An 11435-nucleotide genomic window follows, 5' to 3' on the forward strand; every position below is an offset into this window, starting at 1 on the left:
TTGGGGGGTCGGGTGCTGGTACTTTGTCTTAGAAGCTTTGCAGCAAGTGCAGGACAAAAGCTCATGCCTTTGAGCAGAGGGGGCAAAACAGGTTTTTAACCAGGGAGGGGGTGACTCTGCAGGGCAAGCCGCTGGTTAGCAGAAGGGAACCAGGTCCCACTGTCCTGCCTTGCCAGTGACTACCACTTCTTCCAGGGGGGGCTGAGGAGGGGCCACGTGCTTGGTGGCGGCCAGCCAACATTGAAGGCTGCCAGTATGCCTCGCGTTGAGCGTGCTGGCGGCTGGAGACCCGTGTGCCGCAGTCAGTGGTGTGCGCTTGTGAGAAACTTCTATCCTGACCCTGCAGAGGAGTGTGGAGCCGAAAGGGAGGCTCCCGCAGCTCAAGGAGAAAGAACAGGCACCAGTCAGAGAATGAAGGCAATCACAGAGGCGTTTCCCCAGCTTGTCTCCCCCAGATAGAGGTCACACCTAGGGCACTGCGTGCAGCTAATGGTAAATGATTGTCAAGTTTTCTCCCTGAAGGCAGCAGCCATCCGGAGCAAGCAGACTACTGTCTGGTCCACGGCTCACACCCTGCTGTTAAGGACAGTGCAGTGCTTTCCCTGACGGCTCGGAATAAATCAAACCACCAGCTCAAGGAGGCTCAAGGTTAGGCTGCCATCGTGAATCTAGGATCCGCCCATCTTGTCACTCATGTCCCCTCAGTCCCTCCTCTTCCTACAGGGCGTGCACCCCTGGATCGTCCCCCTCCCATTGCTGTATTCCCTAGGGTGCAACGTCGTCCTGGTTGTTGCCCCAGAAGATATATGAACCTTGGTTAGAAAGAAATCGTTCTCCAGCACCTCCCCGTGGACCATCAAGAAGGGCTGAGGTGAAATGTGTCTCCGATCTCTCTTATTCTCTGCCTGTGACGTTGTCGAGGACTGGCTCCCCTGACAAAGGAAGGTGTCTGGGAACAGACGGTCCCACATGGGAAAGAACATTGTTGCCTGAATGAAATGGTGGGCCCGGGTCCACTTTAAATCTGCTGCGAAGGAATGCAGGGAAGACTCAAATCAGACTAGGGGGTGGACGGGAGAAGGGGAGACAGCTGGGCGGGGAAGGGGAAGGGGCTGCAGCTGCCAGGAGCACTTCACAGGGAGAAGGGTGTGTGTGTGTGTGTTGTGCGTGTGTAGGAGACGTTTTTCATAACAATTGAGCCTGACGTGATTGCAGTTAATGGTTTTGTGGGTTTGAAAGTGAATGTCTAATGCGTACATTGAATACTGCATTAACCGGTCTGTCACCCTAAAAGTACACTGCCAACCAATGACCTTGTCTCGCCAGCAGGCAGTGCTTAAACAGCTGGGCACCTGAGCTGGTGCCACGAGACAGCGTGATTGCAACAGCTGCAGAATCTGCCTCCGAGTCTCTGCGATTGTGAATGCCACCTGCCTTCGTGCCCATTTAAGTTTCACTACTGACAACCCATTTCTAACGTGATTAAGTGGCTTCCTGTGTTTTGTTCCTTAGGGCTTCTACCGGAAATGAGTAAAACTATCTCTGCGGTTTCTTGTTTATTTGCTGCGGTTTAGTGCAGGTAGCATTCCATATTTCCGTCGCGTCTGTTGACTGTACAATTGTACATTTGCTACTGCCGTCCCTTTCCATCCATCCCTTTTCTAAATGTGCTTCTGGACCTCGTCGCCCTTTTACTCAAACCACCCCTGGGCCCCCTCCCACGGAACCCCTATTTGACCTGCTGTCCCTGTACCCTCCTCAATCCTCGGTTTTCTGTACCGAGAACGGAAAACCAAAACACAGCTTTGAGCATAACGTCCATCGACTGAGCACCCCTGAGATACACTCTGGGCCAACAGGATCCACACAAAACAATATGATCCAAATACAGAGAAATTTGGAAACCAGAGCAGGTCCAGCCTGCTTGATAGTGGGAAATCTAGTGACAGAATTTTATCTGTTCCATCACTCGATGCTCCTCTCTCCCAAGTACGCTATTTACTGACCCCTTACCTCCCATCCGTGTGTTTTGGATGGGGCAGGTCTCTTGGAGCCTTATTTCCTATTAAATGGGTAACATTTTTAATAAAAAGAATCATTGCTTCACATTTGCGAAAGGAAAGCCCTTTAAGATGTGCGGGATTCCACTGCCTTTCAATTCCACTTGAACCCCCTGTCCACCCTTTAGAAAGCGAGGCGGCATCTCCATGTGGACGTTTCTTTTGTTGCATCGCCAGTATGAGATGGCATCTGTCCTCATGCCTAAAATCATGACCTGAACGGTTTCCAAGGTCATCAGCCTGGAGGGAAGGATTATATCTGGCTTGAGTCCAGGGCTTTGACAAGTGAGTTAGCTCTGAGTCGGGAGACAAGGACTTTTCCTCCTTCCGTTTCCTACTTTCTGAGGGGCTTTCGGGCATCCATACTGTGATTGGAGAGTAATGGCCAGACCAGGCACAGAACTGCGCACACATCAAAATAAGCGGGTTCAGCAGGAACTTCCGCTTCAAGGGCTTGCCCTGCCTCTGTTCCCTGCCTCTGTCATGTTCTCTGTGGGCACGATGAAGCATGGGTTGGCTCTTATAAAGGGTGGGGAGGGGAAAGTGTGTGTTCCTAAGCAAACAGTGTTCAAATTGCCACTTTCTTTATTTCTTCTGTTTTCATGAGTGTAGATCATAACGCTTGAGGGATAAGCCTGCAGTGACCGGCAGTCCCACTGTGGAGAGGACGTCAGGATGTCACAAGGCATTGAGATCATGCGGTTCATGAGGAAGTCATTGTGTTAGTGTGTGACTGAGGTGGATGGACATCCCTCAGGGTGGCCCTTGGCAGAACTCAGATCATTTTGCCAAACTTGTATAAATGATCAGTCTCCAGGTCTGTCGGCCTCCCCGTTTGTTCCTCAGCATGTTTGCGTGCTCAATTCCTTCCTGACACGGGACGTGTGGATGTTTCAGGGCTCCGTGGCTGTTGAGGACGTGGTCATCATCTTTAACCAGGAGGAGTGGGCTCTGCTGGATGATGCTCAGAAAACGCTCTACAGAGATGTGATGACGGACACGTTGAGAAACCTGACCTCCGTAGTTGGTAAGAATGATGCTGGAATCATGGGGTTTTGTTTGTGTCTGTTCTTAAATACCCGTACTGGACAGAAGTCTTTTCATTGACTTTACTTCAGCATCTGGGATGGAAAACTATATACATACTTTAGTAAAGCAGGCTCGATCCCTTAATCCCTAGACCTCAAAGATCTTGGTTTCACCATGAACATACATCGTTGTATCCGTAACAGTTCAACTTTATTGGGGTCAATCCCCCCTGAGGTTCTTTCTGTGTTTGAAGGATAAGCATTGGCTCTACAGGGGACTGTAGGACAGGCAGGGCTCTGTGTCTTCAGTGTTAATAGGGCGTTTCACTGAGCTGACTCCAAGTTTGACGTTCTCGTTCTACAGTAAACTGCATGGCAACTGTTCACCTTCAGAGGCCCTGAAGAATTCAGCTTGGTGTCAGGGAACTGGCCCCTGCTCTGTGATGTTTTCCTTCATGCTGTGGATGGCTCTCTAACCATCCTGCCATTTCTACCCATTTGTGTTCTGAGCAAAGCAAGGGAAGAGCTTAAGACAGCAGGCATTTAAGACTTGGGCCAGTTACTGTATACACTCAAGTATAAGCTGAGGGACCTGATTTTACCACCAAAAAACAGGTGTGTGTGTGGGGGGGTGTTCAGCATGGAAATGTGCTGTAACAACTCGGCTTGTACACGAATATAGATGGTATGTTTACACAAGCAACCTGGCAAGGTATCTTTTGGTGGCAAGACTCATCGTCTTGGTCACCTGAACAAGCTCTTCCGATCTTTGTGCTGTTACACCTGTAGTCAGCACCGTGTGCTTTTTCAATATTCCGCGGGTTCTGTCGATCTCCTAAGGACAGATTTTTGTCACTCACTCTGAATTCAGATGGAAGTATTTGCTCAGAAATGGCTTTTTATCCATTTCTGAATTGCTGAAACAGCAAGGTGGTGCTAAGTCTTTCTTTGACAAAATCTGTTTTCAGTAGTAATTCATTCTCCGTTCTCCCAATGAACGTTAACTTGAATTAACATGCTAGTCTCTCAACGTTCAGATGGTGAAGAAAAGTTGCCCCGTGAAGGGATCCTGCTGCGATTCATGAAGAATGAGACCTGGTCCTCCTTCATCGCAGATGTCTCTGCAGGGCGTGTTGGTGGAGATCAGCGTAAAGGGCAGGGGAGACGTGTGACGTGAGTATCATTCAAAGGCATCATTTCCTCAGGGGAAAACCGCATCATAGGATCACATTAAAACACTCTTGGGCATATTTATTCACGTACATATTTCCAGACCTAGAATCTTTCCATGAGAAAGAACCACGTTTTTTTACCTGGTGGTTTGACCTCACCTAAAACAGTGGCCCCACTCAAGTTTGATCAATCACCTGCACCTCTTCAGTGCCATTCATTCTCCACAGTGCTGTCAGCCACGCAGCTTCTGAAAGGATCTAACAGTTTGAGAAACGACATTCATCCCTTGCCCTCACTGACATTGGGAATGTAAGTGCATTGTTATAAACTGATTCAAAGTCCTGGTATAACAAATGTGTGTGTTCTGTGTGTGGGTAGTATCATGGGTCTATAACTCCCGTGGGGTCAATTCTATCCCATTAAGTCCCTGTAGGGCGGGGTAGAACTGTGAGTATGCGCGCCCCCTGCTGTCGATAGTAAGGTACGAAACAAGCTTCTTCTGCGGCAGAGCTGCAGGGAGGCTCAAACTGCTGACCTTCTAGAGAGCTGCATAATGTGCCCTCATAGCATCCCCACGGACCCCACATGCTTATCTTATATAGAGGCCTTGCTGAAACTATCTACTCATAGAATCTTGAAAATTTAACCTATTTAGAAATGCGAAACAAAAAACATTTTGTCTAAGACCATTGCTGATTTTTACAGAAATCTCACAGTAGACAACTTATCTAAAAGGAACGAAGACAATCTCGGTGCAAGGATTTTGGAGCGGGTGCCCAGTGGCACTGTGGCACACAGCAAACTATCCGAAGAGCATCCAATTCCATGTGGTCGGTGTGGAAAGGCCTTCACGGATCGTTCATCTCACAATCATCATATTGGAACTCACACAGGTGACAGTACCTGTGACTGTGAAAATTCTGGACAAACCTCCACTCGTCATGTTAAGGTAACCACACCCCTGAGAAGTCGTACAAGAGAGGATGCCTGTGATGAAAGGGGACGTGGGAAGGGCTATAGTTGCTTGTCCAGCCCTAACAATCCCATGGAAACAGCAAGTGGTGACAAGCGCTATCAGTGCAAACGCTGTGAGAAAGCGTTTTGTGAGCGTGCATCCCTGTGTCATCACGAGTGGATACACATCGGAGTCAAGCCTTTCATCTGTCAGCAGTGTGGGGAACCCTTCACAAGTCCCTCCAGTCTTAACACACATGTGCGAGCGCACACTGGAGAGCGGCCTTTTAAATGTCAGTGTGGGAAAGCCTTCAGTCAGTCCACTTACCTCAGGAAGCATCAGAAAACGCATGCTGGAAACCGGCCCTTTCAGTGTAAGCAATGTGGGAAATCCTTCACGTGCCCTTCATGGTTTAATACACATCTACGCTCTCACAGTGGAGAGAAGCCTTTCAAATGTAAGGAATGTGGGAAATCCTTTGCCTGTGTCAGGTACCTCAGCAAGCATATGAAAACTCACTCTGAGGACAGGCCTTTTACCTGTAAGGCATGTGGGAAAGCCTTTAGACGCTACTCACACCTTATCAGACATCTGCAAAGTCACAGTGGAGAGCGGCCTTTTAAGTGTAAGGAATGTGGGAAAGCCTTTGGTCGGTCCGCTTACCTTATCATCCATCTGCAAACTCACAGTGAAGCAAAGCCTTTTAAATGTGCACAGTGTGGGAAAGCCTTCACTTGCTCCTCTTACCTGATGAAGCACAGGCAAACTCACTCTGAGACCAGGCCATTCAAGTGTCAGGAATGTGGGAAAGCCTTTAAAAGTTCCTCACATCTTATCACCCATCAGCAAACTCACAGCGGAGCCAGGCTGTTTAAATGTGAGGAATGTGGGGAAGCCTTTGCTCAATCCTCCTTCCTCGTTCTCCATGTGAAAACTCACTCTGAAGACAGGCCATTCAAGTGTCAGGAATGTGGGAAAGCCTTCAAACGTTCCTCTTGCCTCAGCAACCATGTGAAAACTCACTCTGAGGACAGGCCATTTAAATGCGAGGAATGTGGGAAAGAGTTTAAGCGTTCCTCCACCCTTAACACACATCTGGGAACTCACAGTGGCAGGAAGCCATTTAAATGTACGGAATGTGGGAACGCCTTTAGAATGTCTGCACAACTTATCAGACATGTCAGGACTCACAGCGGAGAGAGGCCTTTTAAATGTAAGGAATGTGGGAAAGCCTTTAAAAATTCCTCACACCTTATCAGACACCTGCGGACTCACAGTGAAGAGAACTCTTATTAGCGTATGGAGCGTGAGCAAGCATTTCTTGATACCAACTCCTCAAGTCAAGATACAGAGTGCAATGGCGCCTTACATGTGTAAGCCATGTGGGATATAACCTTTACCCCAGGGCGCTCAATACGTCTATCGAGATCTACTAGCAGATCCCATGGCACTAAAAAAATAGACCTATACCTCATCAATCTCATCGCTTAACTGATTTACAGCGCAGCCAAGCCTATGCAATCTTGGGTGTCAAACGCATGTGCAAACAGCTGCCCTGCTAAGTGCAGCAAAACTGACACGCTAAGTTATCACCAATTGTTAGACCTTGTTTTTTTCTCTTCAACATAAGAAAGGGTATAAAAATGATGGGGGAGCTGGACCAAGAAAGAAGACAGAAACGTATCACTTTCCTGTGGAATGAGAGGAGGATTTTTTATGCGAGGCAATCTTTTCCCACATAAAGATCACTAAGTCCAAGCACTGTACCACCATGACTGACGATCATTTAGAAATGTGCTTGAGGCTAGTGGTCAGCAGCTACTGTCCGGACTATGCATCCCTGGTTCATTCCATTCAGTGCAATTAATCAGGGTAAACTCAGGTAATGACCAGAAATGTACATAGTTAATTGTGTTGTGTTGTGTTGTGCAATATGGACTCATGCGGGTATGCAAGGTACATAAACATGCATTGTACATATAAAGAACTCACAACGTGTTTATGAGTAAATGTAATAAATAAAAATATGTTTTGCATTTTTGTGGCTGGTAGATCATTTTGACTCGATCATTTTACAAGTAGCTCGCACGCTGAAAAAGTGAGCACCCTGCTTTAGACTTTCCTTACACCTTAGGACATACATGCAGACTGACGTGTATGGATTGTGGAAAAGCTTTCCTTGGCTCCTCACAACTTGTACTGCATAGAACTTGTCATGGGGGGATACTCTCAGGAAGGTACGCAACGTGGGAAAGCATTTAGAGCCCCCTATTACCTCAATGTACACAACAGTACTCACACTGGGGAGAAGCCTTATGGTAAGCAGCGTGGGAAAGCCTTTAGAAACTCCTCTGACCTAATGTTAATGTGCAGAAGCAGACTCCTACTGGAGAGAAGCCTTCTGAACATCACAAGTGTGGGGAATCCACATATGGATGCCCACAGTGGAACTCATTGTTGAGAGGACTTTCTATTTGCATTTTAATGGAGAGAACTTTCTGGAGGATACACACACCCCAACACGACCTGTTTTGGGACCCTGGAGGAATCTCCCGTCCCTAATGCTGGTTTGGGAAGCCCTGTGGTCAGGCATGTAGTGAGCAGGCTAAGGACCTTCCAGGTCCTCAGTTGCCCACAATTCCCCATCTCACCCTCTAAATTCAAATAGGCTATAGTGAGAACATGCCTTCCCTCTACACACGGAGCCTTCTGGAAAAGCTGCAGGTGCTAAAGTTAGCAACACAACAAATAAGTAACAACTTCACCGGAACCCTTCTAAGGAGTAAGACTTCCCAGCCGAGGGTCAAGTCCCTCTAGCCCAGCGGTTCTCAACCTGTGGATCTCGACCCCTTTGGGGTGTCAAAGCACCCTTTTACAGGGGTCGCCTGATTCATCACAGCAGCAAAATTAGGAAGTAGCAATGAAGATAATCTTATGGTTGGGGGGTCACCAAACGTGAAGAACTCTACTAAAGGGACACGGCATCAGGAAGGTTGAGAACCGCTGCCCATCCAACTCTTCAATCATGCCAGTGCTACATATTTTAAACCCATCCCTAAACACATTTAAAACCTTTATGTCTAATGAGATGCTCCCATCTGTCAAGTTCTATAATTTCACATCAACTTGATAAATAAGTGTGGGGTGGAGCCTAGCCTGTCAATTCAGGTCACAGTCGGATGATGCATCCGTGTGGGCGTGGCCTTCTCTGGAGGATTCTGGGAACTTCCTCTCTCTGCTTTTCATCTGCCCGCTGACAAACCACGTGGATCTGAGCGTAGACCTGACGCCTGAAGATGCTTTCAGCATTATCGGACACAAGACTACACCCTGCGGCCTGTGAGCTTCCTGACTTTTCATCACTGCAGGTGTTGCCTGAGTCTAAAGACGGATTTATGGCCTCGTATTGGACTTACCAGCTAATTATGGATTTGATCTGGACCGGGCTGGGATGTTTTCTTAATCTACAGTAGCTCTTTGATATAAAGTTCTTATACATATATGTGTGTCCCTGTATTTGTTCCTCGAGTCCACCTGGTTTCACACCATCCCTGTAGGTGGCCTCTAACTAAGGACCGATCATGCCAGGTGTCACTGTGCAGATACAGGGTGACACAATTCTCTGTCGTGTTCCAGTCACGTTTCAGCATCAGTGGCTGCTCTCACTCGATCATATGCTCCACTAGCCACAGAACAGTGTTGTGGCTCAGCCACTTTCCATCCCAGGTCACCGTCCACCTCCGTCTGGGTGGCCTTGTGCTGATCGACATCAGCTGGCCATTTCTGCACAAAACGTTCACTTTGCATCAACTCCTGGAGTACCCTTGCAGTGAAAGGGCCAGAAGTCCAGGGACGGCAGCCCTTGCCATCAACACCAGCAGGGAGGTTTCTGGACCGTCTTCCTACCATCCGCACCACAGCATCTGTTGCCCCCCTGCCCTGGGCCCTAAAGGAAACACATTTGCGTTTGCGTCACCTGTGCAAACACGAAGCACAGCCCTTCCCGTTGGGCGGTGGTTAGTCACTTGGGGACCGAGTCAGGGTGAAGAGGTCTGGGTGGCTTCACCATCTCTGTGTACACGCGGTCCCACTCTCCTAAGGGGAGTCTGTTCATTTTCTCCAACGGTGAAAATATAAGCATATCCCAACCCTTGGCGATTAGCAAGCCTACTTACGCAGTCTCACTGCCCTTCTTCCACCAGATCTCTTCAGCATCAGCTTGATCTCTAGGGTACAAAAGCGTCATTCTGCTCTAGATAGGTCCAATGCTCTAGTCGAAAGAAATGAGTTAGCCAGGTTGCATAAACTTTGTCATCTACCGAAATGCCCTTCATAGCTCCCTTCTGATTTAATCATTCAGGTAATAGAGTGGCATGCACGCGTTCAATGGGAGCTTGGCTCGAGAGATGTAAGGAATGCCCGTAGCATGATGGACATTTGAGCAATGAAGCTGAAGAATGGTTAATATAGTTTCTGGATTTGCGAGCCATGACTGATGCCACAAAAGTCACGAAAGCATTTATAGTAGCGTGCACAGCTCCTAGGCGTGCAAAAGAGGGTCTGTCGGTGAATCCCGTCTGTCAGGGGACATTGGAATGATCTCCTGGCTGGTCTACTCCGTAGGGTCCCTCTTGAAGGGTGGTTTGCAGGCAGTGCGTGCACTCTGGGACAATGTGTCTGCCTTGAGCCCAAGTCAGACGACATCTGCGCCTCAAGCTGGCTGCACTGTGATGCAGACGTGGGTGTTCAGCTCTCCAGGAAGCAAGAGAAAACAGAAGATGTCAAGCAAACCTGGTAGATGACGATGAGAGGGGGGGGAAAGGAAGCCATTTCAGAGTAGAAAGTAAACGTTTCAGAAAAGATAGCAGAGATCAAAGAACAAGAATGGTGAGCAACAAAGCAAGCAAAGGGAAAGCAAGAGGACATTAGAGGAAGGTGGGAACAACTGGACGATGAGAAAGGTTAACACCAGAAGAACAATTAGCAGATAAACCTCGAGTAAAGACATTACAGGGGGAGGGGGAGGCGAAAAGGGAGCTGATGCCCAGGGCGGAAGTGAAACTTCACTGCTTTGGAAGTGCTGATGGCAACATACGTTCAAGTGTGCTTGATACTATCGAATGGTGGATTGTTATAAGATTGATAGGAGCCCCCCACTAAAATGATCCATTGAAGAAAAGGGAGAAATGACAGGAAGAGTCAGACTCAAATTAGCCAAAGAAACTTTAAGTGTTAATAACGCGGATTTTAGAATAGATGCCATGAACCCACCTTTGAGAGAGACCCTCAACTTGGAGAGTTACTAAAAGAAAATATGACAGTAGGAAAAATCACCAGGTTATTCCATGTTTTTGGAAGTCATCCTACAAAACATCATTGGAAATAGGACTTGAAAAGGACCAGTTCACTGAGTGAAAAAGAGAAGCCAGCACAGCAAAGCTAAGAAGGCATGGTTCCTAAAGGCTACCATGAAAGGTAGCATGGTCGACCATGCTGATTGTGACAGGACAAATACGAGTCTTCATGTGACAACATTGTATCTTCTCATGGTGGCTGCTTTTGGGTGCCCACAGTCCCTTGAACACGTGGCACAACTTCCTCCCCTTCCATTCTGTCAAAGGCGACAATCAGAACAGCGGTGTCTTTTGGGCTGGTGATTGAACCCCCAACTTTAGTGTGCTAATTGCAAATGAGGGAGCTTGCCCCTTAGTGCGATGGGGTTAAAACTGGGAACCTGAGTTTGTAACTAAATCAGAGTTTAAAAAAGAATCCGAATCATGTTGTCATCGATGTTTTCTGATTCATTAGCAGCAGTCACTAAATTACTACTATTATTATTTTAAATATTTTATTGGGGACTCTTCCATCTCTTGGTACAATCCATACATTGATTGCATCAAGCATATTTGTACATATGTTGCTTTCATTCACTTGCACACATTTACTTTCTATTGAGCCCTTGTTATCAGGTCCTTATTTTTCCCCTTCCCTCCACCCCCAAACCCCCTTGGTAGATCATAAACTATTATTATTTTCATACAGTCACTAAATTAGAAACACGGTTGCAACGTGACAAAAAAATACTTTGGGTTTACCAGCCCCATTCAGTACTACAGCCTTAACACCCCTCCTTGTCAAGAAGAGAAGTTTACAACAAGAGCATGTGGTGTGCACCTAGTTTGTGTTAGAATTGATCTGAGGACATGACAAAAAATACAT

At 47.4% G+C, this 11435-nt stretch overlaps 1 protein-coding gene across 3 annotated transcripts; it reads left to right on the forward strand.

Annotated features, from left to right (window-relative positions):
• Positions 1-2232: 2232 nt before the first annotated feature.
• On the forward strand, positions 2233-7103 carry LOC123521146 (zinc finger protein 260-like). 3 transcript variants are annotated; one of them, XM_045285437.1, is made up of 4 exons: positions 2233-2877; positions 2958-3087; positions 4126-4261; positions 4967-7103. In XM_045285437.1, the coding sequence occupies exons 1-4, from the start codon at positions 2863-2865 to the stop codon at positions 6510-6512; spliced, it is 1827 nt and encodes a 608-aa protein (XP_045141372.1). In that variant the 5' UTR covers positions 2233-2862; the 3' UTR covers positions 6513-7103. The 3 variants fall into 3 exon arrangements, with proteins under 3 accessions (XP_045141372.1, XP_045141373.1, XP_045141374.1); XM_045285438.1 differs by having other exon boundaries at positions 2233-2781; XM_045285439.1 differs by lacking the exon at positions 4967-7103 and adding an exon at positions 4489-4952.
• The last annotated feature ends 4332 nt before the right edge of the window (positions 7104-11435 follow it).

The sequence above is a fragment of the Echinops telfairi genome, unplaced genomic scaffold, assembly GCF_000313985.2.
Source record: "Echinops telfairi isolate 266 unplaced genomic scaffold, ASM31398v2 ScPeMD7_7471;HRSCAF=8509, whole genome shotgun sequence".
NCBI lineage: Eukaryota > Metazoa > Chordata > Mammalia > Afrosoricida > Tenrecidae > Echinops > Echinops telfairi.